The sequence below is a fragment of the Delphinus delphis genome, chromosome 2 (assembly GCF_949987515.2).
Source record: "Delphinus delphis chromosome 2, mDelDel1.2, whole genome shotgun sequence".
NCBI lineage: Eukaryota > Metazoa > Chordata > Mammalia > Artiodactyla > Delphinidae > Delphinus > Delphinus delphis.
The window spans coordinates 105,909,111-105,934,385 of NC_082684.1; the positions used below are offsets into that span (position 1 = coordinate 105,909,111).

Below are 25,275 nucleotides of genomic sequence, written 5' to 3' on the forward strand. Positions count from 1 at the left end.
ACTTCTAATTCTATTTGTAGATCGAAATCAGAACCAATTTTATGTGGAGGTTTTAATACAACTTAAGTCATAGTGGAACTTAAAGACAACCAAATCCTTAAGGTGATATGTTTAAATGTTTTTAAATGTCTGATTAATGCATTTCTGGTCTAGGTCTGTGCAAGTAACAGACTGATTTCTACTCTGGAGAATCTGTATGAGAGGAAGCTCTTGGCACGTTTTGTTATTGATGAAGCACATTGTGTCAGTCAGGTAAATACTGTTCTCTATGTCTTGAGATAGCAATAGATTGTACTACCAACAGTATATATATTTTCAGAGCCAAGAGAAAAAGTATTGAGTGAATTATTCTGCTATTTCACTGAAGAATAAGGTGGTTCTTAATATAGTGAGCAGTCTTTGCTTTATATAAGGAAGATCCAAATAGTCTGAAAAGCAGTATTTTTTTTTTTTTTCCAACTAGTGGGGACATGATTTTCGTCCAGATTACAAAAGAATGAATATGCTTCGCCAGAAGTTTCCCTCTGTTCCAGTGATGGCTCTTACTGCCACAGCTAATCCCAGGGTACAGAAGGACATCCTCACTCAGCTGAAGATTCTTAGACCTCAGGTGTAAGTTGTCGAAACTTATTAATTTTGAAACCCTGGGGCAGTGGTTCCCAGATTGCTGCACATTAGAATCATCTATGGAGTCTTAAAACTCCCAATGCCCAGGTTGTACCCAATGCCAATTATATCAGAATTTGGGGGGCTGGGAGCCAGTATGGTTTTTGTTTTTTGTTTTTTCGGCTGCATTGGGTCTTCGTTGCTGCGCGCAGGCTTTCTCTGGTTGCGGCAAGTGGGGGTACTCTTTGTTGTGGTGCATGGGCTTCTCATTGCAGTGGCTTCTCTTGTTGCAGAGCACGGGCTCTAGGCATGCCAGCTTCAATAGTTGTGGAGCGTGGGCTCAGTAGTTGTGGCTCGCGGGCTCTAGAGCTCAGGCTCGGTAGTTGCGGCGCACAGGCTTATTTGCTCCATGGCATGTGGGATCTTCCCGGACCAGGGCTGAAACCGGTGTCCCCTGCATTGGCAGGCGGATTCTTTTTTTTTTTTTTTTTTTTTTTTTTGCGGTACGCGGGCCTCTCACTGCAGCGGCCTCTCCCGTTGCGGAGCACAGGCTCCGGACGCGCAGGCCCAGCGGCTATGGCCCACGGGCCCAGCCGCTCCGCGGCACGTGGGATCCTCCCGGACCGGGGCACAAACCCATGTCCCCCGCTTCAGCAGGCGGACTCTCAACCACTGCGCCACCAGGGAAGCCCCAGAATGCAAAATTTTTATTTTAATCTTACTTGAAGAGGAGTGTTTGTATAAAATTTGGGGGAAAAAAATATTTTCTTCCATAATTGATTTACATTACAACATTATATTTAAGGTGTCTTCAGGTTCTAGTGAAGAACCCACATGCTAGAAATTTGCTTCTACAAGTACTCCATTGATCTATAAAAGCTTTTATTTATTTATTTTTTGCGGTACACTGGCCTCTCACTGTTGTGGCCTCTCCTGTTGCGGAGCATAGGCTCTGGACGCGCAGGCTCAGCGTCCATGGTTCACGGGCCCAGCCGCTCCGCGGCATGTGGGATCTTCCCAGACCGGGGCACGAACCTGTGTCCCCTGCATCGGCAGGCGGACTCTCAACCACTGTGCCACCAGGGAAGCCCACAATCTACTATTCTTTTAGACTAGTAATATTAATTGCCAAATGCCCATAGTTAAAAGAAGTGATATAAATTCAATTCACCTTTTGAATAACCTTTTGAAAGTGTAGAATTTGTCATTTTTGTTTGAGTAAACATTGCACATACAGGTTTAATATCTTTTCCTAGTAATGTGCGGGGGAGGTCTGCTTGGAAAAGTAATAGATTGTACATTTCCTGAGTCTAGCATGTGGTGCCCTGTGCATATTTGGCACTCAGTAAGAATGAATAAATGAAACATATGGAGGAACTTTGGTAAATGTGGGTAAAATATGAAAATTTGGGCAGGTCTGTTGACTCCTTAATATATTTGGTACTTCTATATTTGGGAGAATTTAAATCCTTGAGTGGAAGTAAAAGATTTTAACAAACACTTTCTGTTACATTTTTTTCCTTATCTTCTTTTCTGCCCATAGGCCTCTTGTTTGGATTACATTTCCCAACTGCTGCTATGTCATGGCCCTGGTGAAGGCATGTGTCCCTAGGGTTGAAGCCATGGCCCCCATGCTTCTCTCCTACTGCCAGTCTGTGATAGTATTCTTCATCTTTGGGAAATATGAGGATGGAAATAAGTAAAATGGATTGACTTTATTCCTTTTCCTTAGGGCCTTAAAATACAAACTGAGAAAGAGAAAAGAGATAGACATTTAGACAGTAAATACAACAATAATACTATAATACCACAATAATAGCTAACACTTACATATCTAGCCTATACAATGTGCCAGGCACTGTTCTTGGCATTTTATGTGTATTGACTCATTTATCCACACAAAAGTCTTATGAGGTCAGTGCTCCTATTTCCCTCACTTTATGGATGAGGAAACTGAAACACAGAGAAATTAAACAGCTTAAACAAAGTCATACACCTAGCAAGTATTGGAGTGAGGACTTAAACCCAAACAGTCTGCTTTCAGAACCCTTTAAATACTGTACCAAATGCAGAATGTAGTAAGTGGTGATTAGAGATGTAAATTGACTGCTGGAACTTGGAAGGCAAGATTGACTGTAACCCAAAGTAACAACTAACGGTTACGAGGAGGGTCAGGTAGGGTTTTATAAAGGAAGTGGACTTTGTAGGAACAATGGTCTTTTTAAAGTTTTAAACGGCTGTACTGAGATATAAATTACATACCTTAAAATTCGCCTATTTGAAGTATGCAGTTCTATGGGTTGATGTTTTGCTTTATTTTTCATTTATTCACAGGGCTGTGCAACCCCACCACTACCTAATTTTAGAACATTTTTGTCTCACTTAAAAGAAACTCCATACCCATTAGCAGTCAATTCCCACTATTCCCTATCGCCCCAACTCTAGGCAATCACTAATTACTTTCTGTGTCCATAGATTTTTGCCTATTCTGGACATTTCATGTAAATAGAATCATACATTATGTGGCCTTTTGTGATTGGCCTCTTTCACTTAACATTTTCAAGGTCCATCCATGTTGTAACACATATTGGTATTTCATCCTTTTTTTATTGTATGTATATTCTGTTTTATTTATCCATTCATCATGTAATGGATATTTGAGTTGCTTCCATTCTTTGGCTGTTATTAATAATGCTTCTGTGAGCATTTGTATACAAGTTGTCATGTGGATGTAAGTTTTTATTTCTCTTAGGCATATACCTAGGAGTAGAATTGTTGGGTCATATGGTAATTCTACATTTAATCTTTTAAAGAGCTTCCCGATTATTTTCCAAAGCAGCTGCACCATTTCACCTTCTGTAGTATATGAGGGTTGCAATTTCTGCACATCCACACCAACACTTGTTACTGTATCTTTTTGATTATACTCATCCTAGTGGGTATGAAGTGGAAGGTGAATGGCATTTTAACAGGTGAAGAGTGAGAATTCAGGGCTGAAGTTTCTGGCATGAAATTACAGGTCAGGCCCAAGGAATGGTGGATAATCCATTGGATAAGAAGAGAAATATAAAGGGATGACCCTAGAAAGGTGGCTTGAGGCCAGATCTGGAGGGTCTTGCATATCATGATGGTAAAGTGTTTGGACTTTCTTATGTAGGCATTTTGACCTGGGAAGTGGCTTGATCTGAACTGTATGGTTGAATGATAACCCTGGCAGTGGAACAGAAGATGGAATGGAGGAACAAGAGATTAGAGGTAGGGTGGCCCTTTAGGAACCCAGTTGTAGCCATCTAGGAGAGAGATTGGCAACACCAGAAGTGGAAGGAGGGGACAGAATCCAGAGAGAAAGCAGAGTTGAATCAACGAGACTTAAAAGAATTTTGGAGAATTGTACCACTTGTACATTTCTAAACCTGATACCTAAAATTTTTCAACATGACTTTTTTTGTTTTTTGTTGTTTTGTTTTGGTTTTTTGAGGGAGTTCCCCAACCAGGGATTGAACCCAGCCCCTTGGCAGTGAAAGCATGGAGTCCTAACAGCTGAACCACCAGGAAATTCCTCAACATGAGTTTAAATAAAGAGAACAGTGGTCTGTTGTAAATAACATTTTTAAACAGAATTGTTACTTAGCTCTTTTAAAGGTATCCAGTAGACTATAAACATAATATAGCAATTCTGTACCTACTATCTCCCACTTATAGAAGACATAATAAAAATTTTAACTCTTTAACAGGTTTTTTAATTTCCCCTTTTCTTTTCAAATTCATATATCTCTTTCAGTTTCCCTACAGAATTTTATCCTAATTTTATCCTATTTTTATGCATGAAGCCTGTTGCTTACTCTGTCATATTTACCTGCAAGAAAAATATATATATAAATTATTTTTAAATTTCCTATACCAAAATTTTTGTCCTAATTGAATTATATATAATCATTAGTAGTACCTGACTGATCAGAATCGCTTAAATATTTTTGAAAATAATTCTTAAGTATAAATTTTGATGGGGAATGTGTAACTTAATGAGATAGGACTTTTTCCCAATTAGTACATATATCTATGGATAAATCAAGTCTGTTCATATTTCTTATTTTTATAGGTATATTTTATAGCATTGAGAAATGTTGCTCACATAAACATGTAGATAGGAATGGAAAACATTTTATTACAGTATTAACGCTCAATTATTCGAATTCCTTCTGATGTAAATGCCAAAATATGATCTGTCATCAAAAATTATTTTTAATGATCTGTCAGCTGACATCTCAATTGAGTCCTGCAAATATTGTGAAAAGCGAAGAATTGAAAACCATCTGACTGACAAAATAAGTCAGATCATTAGTTACTTTACTTTTTCTGGGAAATAATACCCTAAAAAAAATGCTTTACCAAAACTTTTCTAATGACTATTAAGTATTTGTGTTACTCTTTCAGTCAGGTGAATCTTGTGTCCAGTATATTTGAAGGAGTTGGGGAAATCAAAATACTATTAGTTTCAGTACACCTTTCCTAGTATATTTTTGACATATATTTTTAATCAGGTGATATGCTTTTCTTTTTTTAAAATAATTTTCTTTATACCAGTCCCTCAAAGAGCTTATCTGTCTTCTCTGCTGTGTGCAGGGACTCTTAATATGCTTTCCTAGTCCTCAACTTTTTTTTTTTTTTTTAATATTTATTCCTTTTATTTTTGGCTGCGTCGGTTCTTAGTTTCTGTTACTTGGATCTTCCTTGCGGCATGCTGGATCCTCCGCTGCAGTGAGCGGGCTCATCATTGCAGGGTGCGGGCTTCTCTCTAGTTGTGACACATGGGCTCAGTAGTTGTGGCACACAGGCTCCAGGACGTGTGGGCTCTGTATTTGTGGCACATGGGCTCTCTAGTTGTGACCCGCGTGCTCAGTAGTTGTAGCACGTGGGTTTAGTTGCCCGGCAGCATGTGGGATCTTAGTTCCCCAACCAGGGATCGAACCCGCATCCCCTGCATTGGAAGGCGGATTCTTAACCACGAGACCACCAGGGAAGTCCCTGATATGCTTTTAAATAATAGTTTTGTCAAAACTATTCAACAGTGGCACATGACTACCATATAACCTAACTGGCAAAGCCAGTTGTCATTGCCAAACCAATTGGCCAAACTTATTTTCTTACATATAAAAAAAAATTCTTTGTTTTTAAGTTCACATAAACTACTTAGTGCATATCCTCATGACAGTGCCTCAGTTCCAAGAGCAACAAGAGCTGAGTGCAAATTGATTCCATTTCCTGACACATCACTTAAAATGACATGAGTTTGACACCCTGGACCTAATAATATTTACCATTTTAATGGCAACATCAGTACTCCCTTTGTGAAGATATTTTGGAATCCAAAGCTTTTTTAGAAAAGAAAATATTGAGATATAATTGACACACCACAAAATTCACCCATTTAAAGGTTAGAATTTAGTGCGTTTGTTTGTATTTTCAGAGTTGTGCAACCATCCCCCGAATCTAAGTTTAGAACATTTTCATCACCCCAAAAAGAAACCTAGTACTCAGCAGTCACTCCCCATTCTCTCCTCATTTGTGCCCATCTTCTTTCACTTAACCTGTGTTCAAGGGTCATCCGTGTTGTAACACATATCAGAACTTCATTCCTTTTTATGGCTGAATAATCTTCCATTGAATAGGCATTCCACATTTTATTTATCCATTCATCAATTGATGTGAACTCTCCCTAACTAGAATATCTGTTAATTCCAAACATCCATTTTCCAACAGGCCAAGTAAGATATGTTATATGTAATGACCTCTAAGAGACTGTTAACTTTCTCATTATAACAAATTGTGTGAATACAGTGGACCCTTGAGCAACATGGGTTTGAACTGCATATGAACATTCACAAACAAAAGGTTTTGTGTGTACCTGTATTTTCATTTCTCTTGGGTATATACCCAGGAGTGGAATTGTTGGGTCGTATGGTGACTATTTTTAACCTTTTGAGGACTGTTTTAACCTTTTGCCAGACTGTTTCCCAAAGCGGCTGCACCATTTTACATTCCCGCCGGTGGTATAGTGGGTTCTGATTCCACCAGCACTTGCTGTTGTCTCTCTTTTTTTGACCCAAAACTTTTTTTTTTTAATGTATAAAACATGGTTCTGAAATTAAAGTGTAATTTGTAGGGAAGAGCAGTAAAGCCATTCTTGTGTATAATCATTTCAGCATTCCTATTGGTAGGGAGACAGACACATGCACCATTCCCAACTTAAGCCCAAATCATATCAAATAAGTTTCAAGAATATCTACATCATTTGTATTCCTGGGCAATTCTTTTTATGCCTTAATTTTATCAGGACTGCAGTTTTCTTTGCTGTGGCAGTGATTGTAAATAACAGAACAATCAGAAGAGTCTATGGGCGGGCTTCCCTGGTGGCACAGTGGTTGAGAGTCTGCCTGCCGATGCAGGGGACACGGGTTCGTGCCCCAGTCCGGGAAGATCCCACATGCTGCGGAGCGGCTGGGCCTGTGAGCCATGGCCGCTGAGCCTGCGCGTCCGGAGCCTGTGCTCCGCAACGGGAGAGGCCACAACAGTGGCCCGCGTACCGCAAAAAAAAAAAAAAGAGTCTATGGGCATATCAAGTCCTTTATCTACCGTCTTTTTTGCCACAATCTGCTACACATTCTTCTGCCATTTCAAGCACTAAAAGATCTCTAAGTGTTTTGTACATAGAAATGATATCTTTTTTTTTTATGGATATTTTTCAGCATTTTTTAAACATTTTATTTATTTATTTATTTATTTTTGGCTGCGTTGGGTCTTCATTGCTGCGCACGGGCTCTCTGTAGTTGCAGTGAGCGGGGGCTACTCTTTGTTGTGGTGCACGGGGTTCTCACTGCAGTAGCTTCTCTTGTTGCGGAGCATGGGCTCTAGGCGTGCAGGCTTCAGTAGTTGTGGCACACGGGCTCAGTAGTTGTGGCTCGCAGACTCTGGAGTGCAGGCTCAGTAGTTGTGGTGTGTGGGCTTAGTTGCTCCACGGCATGTGGGATCTTCCTGGACCAGGACTCGAACCCGTGTTCCCTGCATTGGCAGGTGGATTCTTAACCACTGCACCACCAGGGAAACCCTAAATGATATCTTAAGAGGGATGGTTTCGAAGTATTGTTTAACAGTAGTCTCACAAGACCCTCAGAGTAATGCGTTTTATGACAATTGGAATGAAAGAAGCAACTTCATAAAGTGAGAATGATCTTCTCTCCCACCGCCTTACTCTCAGTATATCTGAAATCAGAACACCCCAATAAAGGCCAAAATACTTTATTCCTGATGTTATACTTTACTCTTAACAGAAATAATGTAAAACACTTAGAGACATGAAGCCCTACCAAGAGTTTCTGGTATTTGGATTAGAGCAAGTTTCATCTACACCCATACTATATTTCAATTTGTTTTATTTGGTGTACTGGAGGTTTTTATGTCCAAAACAATGCACAGTGGTAAAGTTGAGAATGGGTGAAAAGTAAAATTTGTTTGTTTTCCAAAAGTGAGAGACAATTGTAAAAGGAAAAAACAGGGTAGGAGTAACAAGCAGGAGTCCTGACTACAGGCATTCTCAGATCCATCTTTAGGGGGAAATTCGTAAGTGTGAAAACAGAGGATCTGGAAATTGATTCCTTTAAAATTGTCTTTGCTCATGTACCTTTGGAAAGTCTTTGTGAACCCTAGGGGTATGCACACCCCAACTTTAGACCACTGACCTGAAAGAAGTTGGACTGTGGTTTAGAACTCTGAAAAGAGGTCTAAGCTGGGGGTGCAAGTTGGGACTCGCAGGAATGATATTTGGTGCTGTTTAAAGCAGTGAGAGTGAGGTCCCTGAAGAAGGTAATACAGGGGAAGAAGAAAGAAGAGCCAAGCATTTTGGGGGGTGATTCTCACTTAAGGAGTAAGCAAGGAAAGGAGAGAAGGAGAGGAAGAAGTCAGAGAGGTAAGGGGGAGAAACCCCACGGGTGTGAGCACTAATAGAGTTTTCGGTAAGGATAGCCAACCGCGTGGAGAGGTAAGAGAATGAGGTCTGACAAAAGACCAGCGTGCGTGGGGCTTCCCTGGTGGCGCAGTGGTTAAGAATCCGCCTGCCAGTGCAGGGGACATGGATTCAAGCCCTGGTCCAGGAAGATCCCACATGCCACGGAGCAACTAAGCCCGCGAGCCACAACTACTGAGCCCACGTGCCACAACTGCTGAGCCCACGTGCCACAACTACTGAAGCCTGCATGCCTAGAGCCCGTGCTCCGCAACAAGAGAAGCCATCACAATGAGAAGCCCGCATACTGCAACAGAGTAGCCCCTGCTCACCGCAACTAGAGAAAGCCCACACACAGCAACAAAGACCCAACGCAGCCATAAATAAATAAATAAATAAATAAATAAATAAATAACTTACAGACCAGTGCGCACACCAGACACAGTTGAAAGATTACCTGCACAGTTGAAAGAACCACTGCCTACTGCATGGCCTTCTTATCTGTATTGCAGCCCCTTCAGGAACACGACTACTGCCCTCCACATGTGAAGTGTTGCGTTCTTTAGTCCTAAAACTAAATGCTTATCTTATCAATGGCAACAAAACCTGGACCCATCTAGCTTGGACTTAGATACAAAGACAGAAAGGCAGTGGTTTTATTCCCCATCTTTCCTCCCTCTGATCCCCACCCCCTGTCTAGAGGCAACCTCCTTACCACAGGTTATTGCTGTTCATGGTCTCTTTGTTTCCTTCCGTCCACCCAGGCACTGAGATGTCTTTGTGCTCTAACTTTAACTCATTAGATAGTGTTCTCTCTCCTTTCTGTGGCAATGTTGGAACCTGGCACAGCTGGAGGGTGTCGTCAGGGCCAAGGGCCCTGTAACAATTCCCTTACCCTTCAGTTTTTAAAAGCTTTGATAGGATTTCCCTGGTGGTCCAGTGATTAAGTCTGTGCGCTTCCACCGCAAGGGGTGCAGATTCCATCCCTGATCGGGGAACTAGGATCCCACCTGCCGCGTGGTGCGGCCACAAAATAAGTAAATAAAACAAAAGCTTTGCTAAAACAATTTTGGCAGAATGGTAATGGCGAAAGCCAGAATGGAAATGATGAGAGTTGAAATTGGATGTATGGTTGGTTGGTTGGGGGCATAAGTCTTAGAAACTTGCCTTTGGAGGGAAGGAACGAGGAGGGATGCCAGCTGCAGTGGAATGTATGTAGGGTCAAGAGAAGCTTTTGTTGGTTTTAGGATTGGGGGTCCTAGAACATATGCAGAGATAAAAGGGAAGAGTTCACAGAAGAGACTGAAGCACAAGAAAGGAGATAATGGAGAGGAAGAGCTCACTAAGGAAGTGGGAGGAAGTGTGGGACCAAGAGCAAAAGGCCAGAGAAAGAGGAGCACATCTGTCTCAGAGTCAGCCACACTCCCCTTGGGCACACAGCCAAAGTAGAGAGATCAGGGTCTGCAGGCTTGAGCTCCTGCAGCCCTGCAACCAGTTCCTCACTCTTCTGTACACAGTCAAAATTTGGGGGGGTTGGTGGCCTATGTTTTCTCTATGATTTTCTTAATCTTTTAAATAACGTTTTAGCCATCTCTGCTTTTAATCCACCTCATCTTAGAGACTGGCTGCTGTCTTTTCTACAGGTTTTTCTCTTCTGCATTCCTTCTGATTCTTTGTTAATAACTAGTCCCGTAGACATTGCCTCCTTATCACCATTCTTAATCCTTAACCTAACTTCCATCTGTGTTTTATCATGTAAGCTGCCAGTAGCTACATTCACTTTAAGACAACTTGATAATTAGGTTTGCATGGTGGAAAATCAGCATTTAATTTTTGAAGATGGCTAAAACTATATTTTCTCATAATAACAAAATTTTACGTTTGCGACTTCTTTTAGGTTTAGCATGAGCTTCAACAGACATAATCTAAAATACTACGTGTTACCCAAAAAACCAAAAAAGGTGGCATTTGATTGCTTAGAATGGATCAGAAAGCATCACCCACGTGAGTACAGCCATGTGATAAATCATGTCTAGAAGTAATAAGTGTCTTTTTAGTACCACAATTGAATATATAAAATTGCATATTAAACATTTCTTTTCTCATTATGATAGCACTAACTTGTTATTCATAGAGCAGAATATTGCAACTCTCTCAATTCTGGAAATCATAAAATCTCATTTGGTTTGTTAACAATAAACCCTAACAAAAAGTATATTAAATACTCCCTCCTACACACCTGTATTGTAATTCATGGTTTCACTGTCTTTCCTCTGGCTTCTATCAGTTAATGAATTACACAGCTCTGTTTTAGTGCCTTCTCCCAAGTGTGTCTGCCCTTGAGTTATATTAACTAAAATGAGATTCTGAAATTCATGGTAGTTTTCCATGTAACCTCTTTTCTACTTTTCCATGGAGAATTTTTTTGTTAAACATCTCTATTTCATTTTCTTTAATTAGTATACGTATTTGTTTGAATAAATCAAACAATGCAGAGATAGACCAAGAAAAAGTCAGTAATTTCCTTTTCCAGTCCCCCCCTCTCCCAGGCACCTAATATAAATAATAGCTTGTGTGTGTATCTGTATCTTCGGCTCTGCCACAGAGAGATGACTTTTTCTTTAATACCTTTTATTTTTTGATTTTAAAAATAGCATACATACAAACAGCAAGAAATATAGTGAAGAGAATTTAGAAAGCAACAAAAAAAAAGAAAGAATCAAAAGACAAGCCTCACCATAGGACAAGTCACTGTTACCATTTTGGTTTATTTCCTTCCAATAATTTTTGTATGCATTTTTCCTTCCATTAGCATACTGTATCTACAGTGTTTCTACCTTTACCCTGTTTTATATTTTAAACATTTTCTCATGTCATTTTAAAAACTTAGAAAACACTTAATAGTTGCAATTTGTTTTAGTTTATAAATTCCTTTCTTAATTATTGTCCTAATGCTGGCCCTTAAGATTTTTCTAATTTTAAAAATTATAAACAAAACTTCTTATATAATAAGTCCTCGGATCACTTTATTTCCTAGATTTGTTTCCTAGAAAGAAACTGAATCAAAAGTTAGGAGCATTGGGCTTCCCTGGTGGCGCAGTGGTTGAGAGTCCGCCTGCCAATGCAGGAGACACGGGTTCGTGCCCTGGTCAGGGAAGATCCCACATGCCACAGAGCGGCTAGGCCTGTGAGCCATGGCCGCTGAGCCTGCGCGTCCGGAGCCTGTGCTCCGCAACAGGAGAGGCCACAGCAGTGAGAGGCCCGCGTACCGCAAAAAAAAAAAAAAAAAAAATAGGAGCATTTCTAAGGCTCTTGATAGGTATTGCCATATGCTTTCTACAGTTCGTGAAGAGTGCCTTTCCATTTTATAGCAAGTGTGAAACAGAGCCCAGGGTTCCTCCAGGTCTACCTAAGGAGTTATTTGGAGGGACAGGATTAAAGGTTAAATCTTGTCATTTCCAGCGCACGTGATCCGTTGCTTGACTTTTTCTACCTATGTTGTTTTCCTCTGCTGTAAGAAAACTATGGAGAAAACTATACCTCTGTTTACAATTCAGATATTTCTGAGAACATAATGTAGGTTGTGTTATTTATGTTAAAAGTCCTCGTTTCACAATACTGTTTGGTTTCTTGGCAGATGACTCAGGGATAATTTACTGCCTTTCCAGGCGAGAATGTGACACAGTGGCTGACACATTACAGAAAGATGGTCTCGCTGCGCTGGCGTATCATGCTGGCCTCAGTGACTCTGCCAGAGATGAAGTACAGCACAAGTGGATTAATCAGGATGGCTGCCAGGTAACATTTTTAAAAATAAACAAAGGAAACAATATTTTATAGTACATAAGCCACCTTGTACATGTAGGATGAAAATTGTTTTCACCTTAAAGGTAGTAAACATCAAAATAAGGCAGATTTAAAAACTGATGTTTTTTGAGACATCTAAAATTGCTTTTTCTTTCTTTTTTTAAAATTTATTTTATTTATTTGTTTGTTTTTGGCTGCATTGGGTCTTCATTGCTGCATGCAGGCTTTCTCTAGTTGTGGTGAGCAGAGACTACTCTTCGTTGCAGTGCTCGGGCTTCTCACTGGGGTGGCTTCTCTTGTTGTGGAGCATGGGCTCTAGGCGCACGGGCTTCAGTAGTTGTGGCACGTGGGCTCAGTAGTTGTGGTACACAGGCTCAGTAGTCATGGCTCGCGGGCTGTAGAATGCAGGCTCAGTAGTTATGGCACACGGGCTTAGTTGCTCCGCAGCATGTGGGATCTTCCTGGACTAGGGCTCGAACCCATGTCCCCTGCACTGGCAGGTGGATTCTTAACCACTGCGCCACCAGGGAAACCACTTTTTCTTTCTTAAATCAAAAAAACTTTTTATTGAGATGTAATTCACATACCATACAATTCCCCCTTCCAAAGTTTACAAGTCAGTGGAGTTTAGTACATTCACAAGGTCATGCAACTGTCACCACTGTCTGATGCCAGAACATTTCATGATCCCAGAAAGAAACCCCATATCTACTAGCAGTCACTCCTCACTCCCCTAACACCCGGTCCTTGGCAACCACTAATCTATTAACTACTACTAATCTGTCTCTATAGAGTTTCCTATTCTGGACATTTCATATAAATGGAATCATACAATATGTGTTCTTCTGTGACTGATTTCTCTTACTTAGCATGTTTTCAAGATTTATCCATATTGTAGCATGTATCAGTACGTCACTCCTTTTTGTGGCTGGATAATATTCCATTGTATGGAAGTACCACAGTTTGTTATCCATTCATCAGTTGGTAGACATTTGGGTTGTATCCACTTTTTTTTCCTTTTTTCTTTTTTGGCTGCATTGGGTCTTTGTTGCTGCGTGCGGGCTTTCTCTAGTTGCAGCGAGCGGGGGCTACTCTTCATTGCGGTGCGCGGGCTTCTTATTGCGGTGGCTTCTCTTGCCGTGGAGCACAGGCTCTAGGCGCGCGGGTTCAGTAGCTGTGGCTCGCGGGCTCTAGAGCGCAGGCTCAGTAGTTGTGGCACGCTGGCTTAGTTGCTCTGCAGCATGTGGGATCTTCCCAGACCAGGGCTCGAACCCGTGTCCCCTGCATTGGCAGGCAGATTCTTAACCACTGCGCCACCAGGGAAGTCCCTGTATCCACTTTTTGACTATTGTGAATAATGCGTCTGTGAACATTTCTGTACAGGTTTTTGTGTGAACATGTTTTCAGTTCTCTTGGGTAGATGTAAGATTGGAATTGCTCAGTCATATGGAAACTCTGTTTAACTTTTTGAGGAACTGCCAAACTGTTTTGCAAAGCAGCTGCAAAATTCTGCATTCCTACCAGCAATGTATGAGGTTCCCATGTCTCCATCTCATCAACACTTATCATTGTCTTTTTTTTACTGTATCCATCCTAGTGTATATAAAGTGGTATCTCGTTGTGATTTTTGTTTGCATTCCCTAATAACTAATGATGTTGAGCATCTACTTCTGAGAGGATAAATTTATCACCCAAGTAGATCAAGAAGGAAGCAAGAACATTCTAGGGCATCCCATAGTGTGGCAAATATGAAACTTGGATAGATCTCTCTACATACAAGGATGAATTTGAGGAGAATGACTAATAATTTTTTTGTAGCCTATGAAGTTTTCAGCTCACAAAAAAAAGAAATCATTACTGTGAAGATTCAGAAGGAAAAGTATCTCCCAAAATTATTTCCTGAGGGAAAACAAAAGGAAATCTTAGAGGATATCAGCTTAATATCCTCAGAAAGATTTAAGAAGACTTGACTTATATGAACTAGAAACAGTTTGCCATAAGAAGATGTTGTGAAGAGGCTGAGATGAAGGGATAAATAAAGTCAGTTTATCCAGATAAGAAAATACAAGAAAAATAAAACAAATAGAATTATATATCAAGACACAAATGGTTCAATTCAATGCAGACGTTTGAATCAGTGATGTAGTGAATAACTTGAGAATGTGAAGGGAAAAAAAACATATGAAAATTGAACAGAAAAAAACAAAAAAATTATTGGTAGCTGGGAGAGTAGGGGTTCAGCCTAAGAATAGTAAGTATACCCAAAAAAGAAATAGAGATAGTTGAGATCAATAGAGTAGTCAAAGGTATTATAAATAAATACATAACAAATATGTAACAAATTTAAGAGTTATCTCAAGATCACTGGGGAATAACTTACATGTAGACATAGTTCAGAACATTTTGCTTGATTTACAGTTATAAGAAATTGTATTCATGAAGATAAAAAAATAGGTTACTCAACAAAGAACGAGAGGGACTTCCCTGGTGGCGCAGTGCTTAAGAGTCCGCCTGCCAATGCAGGGGACACGGTTCAATCCCTGGTCCGGGAATATCCCACATGCCGCGGACCAACTAAGCCCGTGCACCACAAAGAGCAAGCCTGCGCTCTAGAGCCCGTGAGCCATAACTGCTGAGCCCACGTGCTGCAACTACTGAAGCCCGCGTGCTAGAGCCCATGCTCCACAACAAGAGAAGCCACTGCAATGAGAAACCCACGCACCGCAATGAAATGTAGACCTCACTCGCTGCAACTAGAGAAAGCCTGCACACGGCAACGAAGACCCAATGCAGCCCAAAATCAATCAATCAATAAATAAAATTTAAAAAAAAAGAAGGAGTAATAGACATGCCTGAGACAGTTACACTAAATTAAAAAAACAGAAGCGAACTATCTCCAGAATCAGAAGAGGAAAGGCTGGGACTTAAGAGTTTCACGCCAGCTCATTGTCATTTATGTCGGAAACAATAGAAAGGCTTTTTCAGATATGTAAAATACTGGTTTATGTTCACTGACATAACTAGAAGGCATTCTTCCCAAATTAATATGTAGCTAATCAAAATTGCAGTGTTTTCTTCCTTTGATAAACTTTTCCCAAAGTTTGCCTGGAAGAATATTCAAGTGAAAATAACCAAAAGAATTTGGCAAGAAAATAATAACACACGAACACTGGCTTTGCAATACATTAAAGATCAATGGAACAGAAATCCAGAAATAGACTGGAAAACAGGTAAAAACAATATATGATAAGGAAGGCATTCAAAATTAATTAGGAAAGGAAGATTTTTCAGCTAGTCGTACTGGTTACCTGATGGGGAGAGTTGTTCTGAGTCCTCATATCAAAGTTTATTATAGGTAAATAAAGGTACAGATATTTTTAAATGTATGCACGCTGAGTGAAAGAGAACCTAAGCTTAAAAACAGCTCAAAAGGAAGTAATTGCTAGAAATGATTAAAAACCTAAACAACTAAACACTTCTATATCTGTAGAAAAAAATTAAAGGCAACAGCAAAATGGGAACTATAGCTTCCTCAAATAAAACATAATGAAGAGCTTGTAAAAATGTGAGAAGAAAAACATTTCTCAAATAGTAAATTACTCAAGACTATCAAGAAACTGTTGGAAAGGAGGAACTACAGAGGGCTAAATACAAATTTTTTAAGTGCAATTTTGCTAATAATCAAAGGAATTAAAATTTAAAACAGTGAGATCATGTTTATCTCTTGTATTAGCAAACTTTTATTAACTGTCGGGGACAGTGTTGTCAGAGACGATTTCCTGTAGTACTCGTGAGAGCCTTTCTGGAAAACAATGTGGTAGACCATATTTAAGAGCCTCAAATCTGAAACATGGGTGTGGAGTTTACATCAGTGTTTTGTTTTTGTTTTTGTTTTTTTGCGGTATGCGGGCCTCTCACTGTTGTGGCCTCTCCCGTTGTGGAGCACAGGCTCCGGACGCGCAGGCTCAGCGGCCATGGCTCACGGGCCCAGCCGCTCTGCGGCATGTGGGATCTTCCCAGACCGGGGCACAAACCCGTGTCCCCTGCATTGGCAGGCGGATTCTTAACCACTGCGCCACCAGGGAAGCCCGAGATTACACACTTTTGAATTATATTTTCCCCTACATTTATCCATTATTAACATTCGAACATTTTCATATCATTAAAAATTTCTTCATAAACCATTTTTTAATGGCAGGGATGTACCATAATGTAACCAATCATGCTCTCAGGACATTTAAGCTATTTACTATTAAAAATAACACTGATGATTGGGCTTCCCTGGTGGCACAGTGGTTGAGAGTGCAGGCTTCAATAGTTGTGGCACATGGGCTCAGTAGTTGTGGCGCACGGGCTTAGTTGCTCTGCAGCATGTGGGATCTTCCCGGACCAGGGCTGCGTAGACAGGCGGGTTCTTAACCACTGTGCCACCAGGGAAGTCCCTAGCCTGAAGTTTTAAAAGCAACACAGAGATAAAGAAGGAATTAACAACTCCACAAAGCCAGTGTTCCCAGTTATAAGAAGTAAAGAGTCTCAGAAGGCATTGGTATCATAGTCACCTCATGAGCCTGCAGCCTCCCTCACAGCCCTGTGCTCACCCGACCTTGGGAGATGCACCCAGGCTTCTTGGAAACCTGTGCGCCTGTGGGCTGACACACCTTGCTTTACAGCCTCTCTACCTGCTCTCCCACCTCTAGAGACTACAGTAGACTTTCTCTTACCAAGGAGATTTGCCTTTGATAGCAGTGCCATAAATTTAGACAGATGGCTGACCTAAAGTACAGGCCACCAGCATCTCCAGCGTTGATGAGCACCCGCCGTCTGCCATCCATGGCGTGCAGCTCCTAGCTGTGGTACTTACAGTTACTGAAATCATGTCATTAGCCTCAGTCTGGCTGCCAGATCGTCCAGTTGCTTTTGAAATACTATTTTTGAAGTAGCAATTCATTTTTTTAGGTGGTAAAAAAAGCATTGCAGCTTTATTTGTATAATGTAATTTTGCCTGGAGATATAATATTTTTGGCTGGGTTATAGGTCCTAAATTTGCCACTGAAATGGATAGGCTTGAAAGAGATTTTTTACTAAAAACTGATATATCAAGCTCCTGAAATTTACCTATCACCTTGCTTCCACTGAGTAATTTGCATAGACCAAGATCCACGGTCTCCAGCCTTTTTTTTTTTACCCTAGTATAAGCAACTCTCAGACTTTTGCCCACGAGTTCCAATACAGTTTTCACAAGTTTTGACTCTGAAATTAGCTGATGAATAAAAGGAGCTAGTGTGTGATCACTTGCTAACACTGGAAAAACGGATAGTAAGTTCTCACCTGGAGCAGGTGAGAACGCCACTGTTCCTGAGTCATTGGAAAATCTAGCAGCAGTGACCTCTAAAAGCCCAAGCCCTGGGAACAACCAGAGCTCCTGAGAAACACAGTTACCGAGGCAACAGGGGTATCATGGCTGGGTGAGCCACACCCCCACACCTCCATATCAAAAACATACGAGAGGGCTTCCCTGGTGGCGCAGTGGTTAAGAATCCGCCTGCCAGTGCAGGGGACATGGGTTTGAGCCCTGATCTGGGAAGATCCCACATGCTGCGGAGGAACTAAGCCCATGCGCCACAACTACTGAGCCTGTGCTCTAGAGCCCGTGAGCCACAACTACTGAAGCCCGTGCGCCTAGAGCCCGTGCTCCGCAACAAGAGAAGCCCACACACCACAACGAAGAGTAGCCCCCGCTCAATGCAACTAAAGAAGCCCGCGCGCAGCAACGAAGACCTAATGCAGCCAAAAATTAATTGATTGATTGATTTAAAAAATGTTCCTTTAAATGCATTATGAGCCTAATAGGCTTTTGCTTTTACATCAGGTTATCTGTGCGACGATTGCATTTGGAATGGGGATTGACAAACCTGATGTGCGATTTGTGATCCATGCATCCCTCCCTAAATCCGTGGAGGGTTACTACCAAGAATCTGGCAGAGCTGGAAGAGATGGGGAAATCTCTCACTGCCTGCTCTTCTATACCTACCACGATGTGACCAGACTGAAGAGGCTTATACTAAGTAAGCTGAGCTCCATTGGGGACACATGCTGTCGTCCTCGGTCTCGTTTTTGTCATCTGTCCCTGCAGTTGTGGTGTTTTGGGTCCAGTTTTCCTTAAAATAGAGGCACTTAGATAGACATGGAAGTTTTATTTTAATTCATGTTTATGATAAAAGTATTACATGCTTGTTATGTAAAATTCAAATGATACAGATGTGTTGAGGACTGAAAAATTTCCAAATCATGCCTCATATGCAGTCCTGCCCTAAGAAATAACTCCAGTTACTGATTTCCTTTGTATCCTTCCAGGCCCAATTTCTGCATGCATCCTGGTATATAACAAATTTCAAGCATGCAGAAAGGTAAAATGGAAAAAAATAATGAACTGTCACGTACCACCGTCCAGGTTAGGAAATAAAACCCCTACATAGCCCTCTCCTATCTCATCCCTTTACCTCTTCATTGGAGTTAGGCAATATCTTATATTTGATATTTACCTTTCCCAAATGCAGGGTTTTTTACAATATAAATGCGATTCCATTATATGTGCTTTTTTTTCCCCTAAGATGTAGTTGATTTACAGTATTATATAAGTTTCAGGTGTACAGCGTAGTGATTCACAATTTTTAAAGGTTATACTCTATTTATAGTTATTATATAAATGTGCTTTTTTAATATGTATATGTTGACCTGATTTTTTTTCCAGTCAACACTAGGGTGTAATTATGACTCCAACTAGTACACATAGCTTGACTACATAGAGTTCCATAGTATGGTATTCCATGTTTATTGAACCAGTCCCCTTCTAATAGATAAATAAGTAAAATTGCCTGTTTTGAGACCACTTTTGAATGAACTCTGGTAGAGATACTGAGCACGGGAAATGGCACTTACCAAGCTCTGTGCCAAGTAATGTTCACCTTATTTGCTTGTAACCACTAGTTTTTGAGGTAGTCCCATGAGAAAAGTGAGCTTCAGAAAGGTTTTGTAACTTGCCCCCAAGAGCAGCCGCAGCGGTAAGGGGAAGGGTAGTGATAATGATGATAAAGTTTCCTTACCACTTACTATATGCTGCTGTCTTAAATGCTTTACGTATATCACTTCATTTAATCTTCACAACAACCCTAAAAGATACTACTATTATTCTCCTCGTTTTACGGAAGAGGAAAATGAGATACAGAGCTAGGTAAGTGGCAGAGCCCTGATGGAATCCAGGTTCATCTGATTGCAAATTCCATGTCCCTTGCACTATACCAAGATAATTCTCAGTGCAAAAATGAAACTTTTAAACTTAGTGTGTCCATTTGTGTTTTTAAGCAGAACCTATATTAAGTTAGGTCCAAATAATTTAGTAAGTATTTAAATGCTAAACACTTAGCAACCATTTGAAAAAAGTAATACTCATAAACCAGAAAAAAAAATTTTTATTTCATTTTTAACTAACAACAATTGCTTACAAATGAAAAGTATGTACATGTGGTTCTCAGACCTTGGAATCAGATTGGACACTGCCACCCTCATTTCCTGTTTCACATTGATTTTTTGGAGGTACTTATTTTTATCATAGCAACTGCCAAAATTTCAGCTTCACAATGTCATTAGAAGGAAAGTAGCACATCATAAACTACCTCCAACTAGTTGCTTGTGTGGTGTTCAACAGATGTCAGGTATTGCTGTGTTTCTCTTAAATTTAAAACACCTGCCAGCACCCTTGTGAATTCATTGCAGCACCCGCCCCAGCCCTGGGGGGTCCTTGGTACATAGTTTCAGAACCACTGGCTTAACCACTTTGATCCCAGATACTCAGGGAGATGCACAGCCCACTGCCGTGGCTCCATGCTCTGCTTGCTTTGGATGCTGGGTTCAGTACATCCTTGTCTGATAAATATAGTAAATATAATTCAGATATTTATCGTTGGGAATAATGAAGAGTTGCAAAATTTTTTCAGCTACTCCTGACAACCTATGTTTATTCCTGCAAAACTACAATCTTGAAGATGAACATAAATATTCAGTTAATTATCATATAGCTTCATGTCATGTTGATATATAGTGCTATGAATAATTTTATTTCATTTAATATTTAAAGTTATATGAACCTATTCTAAATATTTCTGTGATATTCTTTTCTATTTTTCTACTCTAATAAGTATGTTTACTGTGTTCTTCATCTCTTTTAGTGGAAAAAGATGGAAACCATCATACGAAAGAGACTCACTTCAATAATTTGTATAGTATGGTACATTACTGTGAAAATATAACCGAATGCAGGAGAATACAGCTTTTGGCATACTTTGGCGAAAAGGGATTTAATCCTTATTTTTGTAAGAAATACCCAGATGTTTCTTGTGATAATTGCTGTAAAACAAAGGTAAAATAAGAAAGTTTTAAATTCTTTGTGATGAGGAACTTGCCAAGTTTTTTTTTTTCTTCTCTTAATTTAGAAAAGTTAGATACAAGTTAGATTGCAGTAAGTGGGCCCTAGGGATTTTAACAAGGGGATGATGGCTTCCTCCCCGTGTTAATTGGGAATAGAAACATTTTAATAGTATTTCTGTGGAGTATCCGTAGAACTAGAAGCCTGTTAAAAATATATACTGGGGCTTCCCTGGTGGCACAGTGGTTGAGAGTTCGCCTGCCGATGCAGGGGATGCGGGTTCGTGCCCTGATCCGGGAGGATCCCACATGCCGCGGAGCGGCTGGGCCCGTGAGCCATGGCCGCTGGGCCTGCGCGTCCGGAGCCTGTGCTCCGCAACAAGGGAGGCCACAGCGGTAAGAGGCCCGCGTACCGCAAAAAAAATATATATATATATATATATATACTGGACCTGTTTTGGTGGTTATAGGATATTTAAGAAATATCATTAATCTGTAAATACCCAAAAGGATCCAACATGGGCAGGTAGAATATTTTACATTCAACTCTGTATTTAAACATCTTCATTCTCAAAAGGGTTGTAACTAGTGTACTATGTGTTTGAATTCAGATCAATTAGATTACTCTGTAAACTGGTTTTTCAAAAACTGTAAAGAGTAAGGGCAATAGCTTCAGGATGCGTTTGCTATCATCTGTCCTAAAAATAACTTTGGGAGGTTGTTAAATTCAGTCGTTAGGTACTGTATTGTACCTATCATGGTAATTCTATGTTTTAATGTCTACTGTACTTCACAGTTTACAGAGCTTTTTTTTTTTTTTTTTTTTTTGTGGTATGCGGACCTCTCACTGTTGTGGCCTCTCCCATTGTGGATGGAGCACAGGCTCTGGACGCGCAGGCTCAGCAGCCATAGCTCATGGGCCTAGCCGCTCCGCGGCACGTGGGATCTTCCCGGACCGGGGCACGAACCCGTGTCCCCTGCATCGGCAGGCGGACTCTCAACCACTGCACCACCAGGGAAGCCCCCTACAGAGCATTTTCACAGTTGATATATTATTTGAAATATCTGTGCAAGATGCTGGGGATTCACATATGAACATGATATAGCCAATTCACAGACAGGAGGGGAGACAGACATGTATGTGTTCATATCACTGTGATACCGTAGGCAGCGCTAGCCAAGCAGAGGGTGATTTACTCTCTCTTGGGGTGGAATCTGTGGATTTATGGCCATCTCAACCCACCACACCCCACTCTGTAGACATTGCTAATCAGTTCACTCATTCAACAAATATTTGTTGAATGCCTGCTCTGTGATAGGCAATGTTCTAGGAGTTTGGGATACATCACTGAACAAAATATAAAGATCCCTACTCTTGTGGAGCTTACATTCTAGCAGAGGGAGGCTGAATAAGGACTCTACGTTATAAGTACATGTTAAGAGGAAAGAACTTTGATGAAAAGTACAGCAGTGTAAGGAGTCAGGAATGATGAATGGGGTGCAGGATGCAGTGGCCCAGGGAAGTCTTACTGCAAAGATGAGACCTGAGCGAAGACTTGAAGAAAGGAGTTAGCTGAGCAGCTCTCAAATACGGATGTTCTTGGCTAAAGCCAAGACCAGAGGCCCTGAGGTGGGGGGCGTGCCTGTGCCTTTGAGGGGTAGTGCCTGCCCAGGGGGTGAGGGGAGGCCGGTCAGAATGGTGCCTGGAGGGCTGAGAAACTGGAAGAGTGGAGCAGCCCTCAACCGAGACGTTTGGGGAAGACTGGCAGGGAAGATCAGGGGTTTGGTCTGGGGTGTAGTGAGTTAGATATGTCTTGGATCCAGCAAACTGAAGAGAGGCTGGTGATACCATAACTCTGGGAGTGGTTGACATATAGTTGAATTTGAAGTCATGAAAGCAGATGAAATCTTCACTGGTATAAGTTTATAGACAGAAGAGAAGAAAACCAAAGACTGAGCCCTGAGACTTGAAGAGGTTGAGGAGAAGAGGAAGAACTAGGAAAGGAGACCAGGAAATAGAACAAGTGAGGTAGGAGGAAGACCAAGGCAACTAAGCGTAGGAGTGCATCAGGGAGGAGGGAGCGCTCCCTAGTCACCTGCTGCTGCCGAGCCAAGTACTATAAGGACCGAGACGTCACCGTTGGGTTTAGCACCGTGGAAATATGGGACCTGGACTTGACCAGTTTCAGTGGAGAGGGGCAAAATTGGAGGCAGTGCATATGGAGAATTCTTTCAAGTTTTGCTTCAAGGATGAACAGAGAAATGAAACCGTAGCTGCCAGGGGAAGTGGAGTCAAGAAGAGACAGGAGAAATATATTTGTGTGCTGATAGGAACGTACCTACGGAGGATGGAAATTGATGTGTGAGGAGAGGGAAGAATTGCTGAAGCAGTGTCCCTGAGTAAGCAAGGGGGCTTGGGAGCTAGTGCAGAAGGACAAAGACTGGCTTAGACAGGAGCTTGGATAGTTCGTCTATAATAACAGCAAGAAAGAAGAGAAAATGTGGGGCAGGTACTGGGGATGGATGTAGTGAAGGAAGTTTTGAAAGCTCTCTTCTGATTGTTTCCTCAGCAAAGTAGGAAGCAAGGTAGTCAGCTGACAGGACAAGAGTGGGGATTGAAGAGAAAGGAGAAAGTGTGAAATTGTCATCTAAGCCGGAGTCAGCAAACTTTATCTTAAAGGGCCAGAGGGTGGTAAATATTGGCTTGGCCAAAAAGTTCATTCGGGTTTCCGTAAGATCTTATTTGGAAAAACCCAAACGAACTTTTTGGCCAACCCAGCTTTCAGGCTTTGTGGGCAGTCTCTGTCACAACTACTCAATTCTGCTATTTTAGCCCCAAAGCAGACATAAATTACAATAAATACACCGATTTTTCCATAGTTGTGTTCCAATAAAATTTGATTTACAAAAACAGGTATACAGCTCATGGGCCGTAATTTGCTGACTCCTATTCTAAGAGAATGGGGGAGAGAGAGACTAAGCATGTATCATCGATTACTTGGCAGCGTTAAAGATCCACTTGAGGTTTGTGGCCCTGTACTGAAAGGGAAAACAGTCAGCATAGTTGTGTGTGTTTCTCCTGCCAAGTTCAGCTACACAGCTATAGGCATGGAATGGTGGAGAACTGGATCTCGTGTGTTTTGTCAAACAGTGTGACCCAAGGGCAGGGGAGTTGAAGGTATATGAAAGGTTATGTTATAATTGATCGGCTCTGGAGTTGAAGCTGAACATCTGAGGATGAGGATCAATGGATAGGCTGTCCCAGTGGATTGCTGGAGTCAGAAACTAGATGGCGTGAGTTAGAAAGGCAGGAGGTAGCGGTCGGAGAACAAAAGGGTTGCTGATACTAGTAAGGCTAGGTAGTGGGTGTGAGCATGGGAGTGAGGGGCTGACATATGTGGAGGACAGGATCACTGGAGTATAGGAGATCAAGTTGCCAAAGGCCAAGGTGTGGGAGGATCATCTCTGTACACTAGTCACCAAGAATTAAGGCAGGAATGATGTTGGAGAGAGTGATGGGGCACTCTTTCATGATGATGCCAGATAGAGCCTCAGAATCACTACCAGTTGTTAGTATAGGACAAGAAACCTATTTGTCTTCAGGACTGTGGTGGATGAACAAGGATTCGAAGGTAGAGGAACTACATACACAGAGGCACAGAAGCACGATGCAGCTTTTGAGAACAGCAGGTGCTTAGTATTGGGTTAGAGAACTAGGATAGACAATAGCAAAAGACCACATAGTAATGGTAGGCAGAGTTTGGAGACAACTGAGGGGAATGAGAAAGGGAACTGACCGGAGATGATAAAAAGGATTGACTGGGCACCAAAGACCCAAAAGAGATCAGAACTCACATCTGCATGGTTGGACAATGTTTTTCATCCCTAAAGGTCACCATCCAGTAAGTGACCAAAAGAGGTATGAAGGGTTTTGAAAGAAAAAGAATATTTCTATCCACAGAGTGCTCTCAGGTAACTGTCTGTGAAACAGAAATGAAATAGATATAGTAGAGTGCTAATTATTCTAGACATAAGGTTAATATAAGAACTTAAAAAAGAATGAACATTTGAAACTTCCTTGGTTTTTGGTCTTGGTTTTAGTCTGGAAATGGTTTATTATGGGACTGTTACAGTTAGTATTAAATCCTAGTGATCTAGGTATCGGTATCTTAATTATAGCAAAAGGTAATCTCTTTTTATTCATAGGATTATAAGACAAGAGATGTGACTGATGATGTAAAAAATATTGTAAGATTTGTTCAAGAACACAGTTCATCACAAGGAACAAGAAATATAAAACATGTAGGTCCTTCTGGGAGATTTACTATGAATATGCTGGTCGACATTTTCTTGGGTAAGTCATCTGTTTTATTGTTTGAGTTACATCGATTAAAATGGAACATTTAGGGAATTCCCTAGTGGTCCAATGATTAGGACTCTGC

The 25,275-nt window shown here is 41.0% G+C and overlaps 1 protein-coding gene across 2 annotated transcripts in view; it reads left to right on the forward strand.

Annotated features, from left to right (window-relative positions):
- Nucleotides 1–25,275, forward strand: part of BLM (BLM RecQ like helicase) — a 62,065-nt gene that overhangs the window by 18,574 nt on the left and 18,216 nt on the right. For both annotated transcript variants that reach the window (XM_060003621.1, XM_060003622.1), the window contains exons 10-16: nt 154–252; nt 464–612; nt 10,503–10,609; nt 12,243–12,403; nt 18,282–18,477; nt 20,638–20,828; nt 25,040–25,187. In XM_060003621.1, the coding sequence (XP_059859604.1) occupies nt 154–252; nt 464–612; nt 10,503–10,609; nt 12,243–12,403; nt 18,282–18,477; nt 20,638–20,828; nt 25,040–25,187 (1,051 nt within the window). The remainder of the gene's footprint in view (nt 1–153; nt 253–463; nt 613–10,502; nt 10,610–12,242; nt 12,404–18,281; nt 18,478–20,637; nt 20,829–25,039; nt 25,188–25,275) is intronic.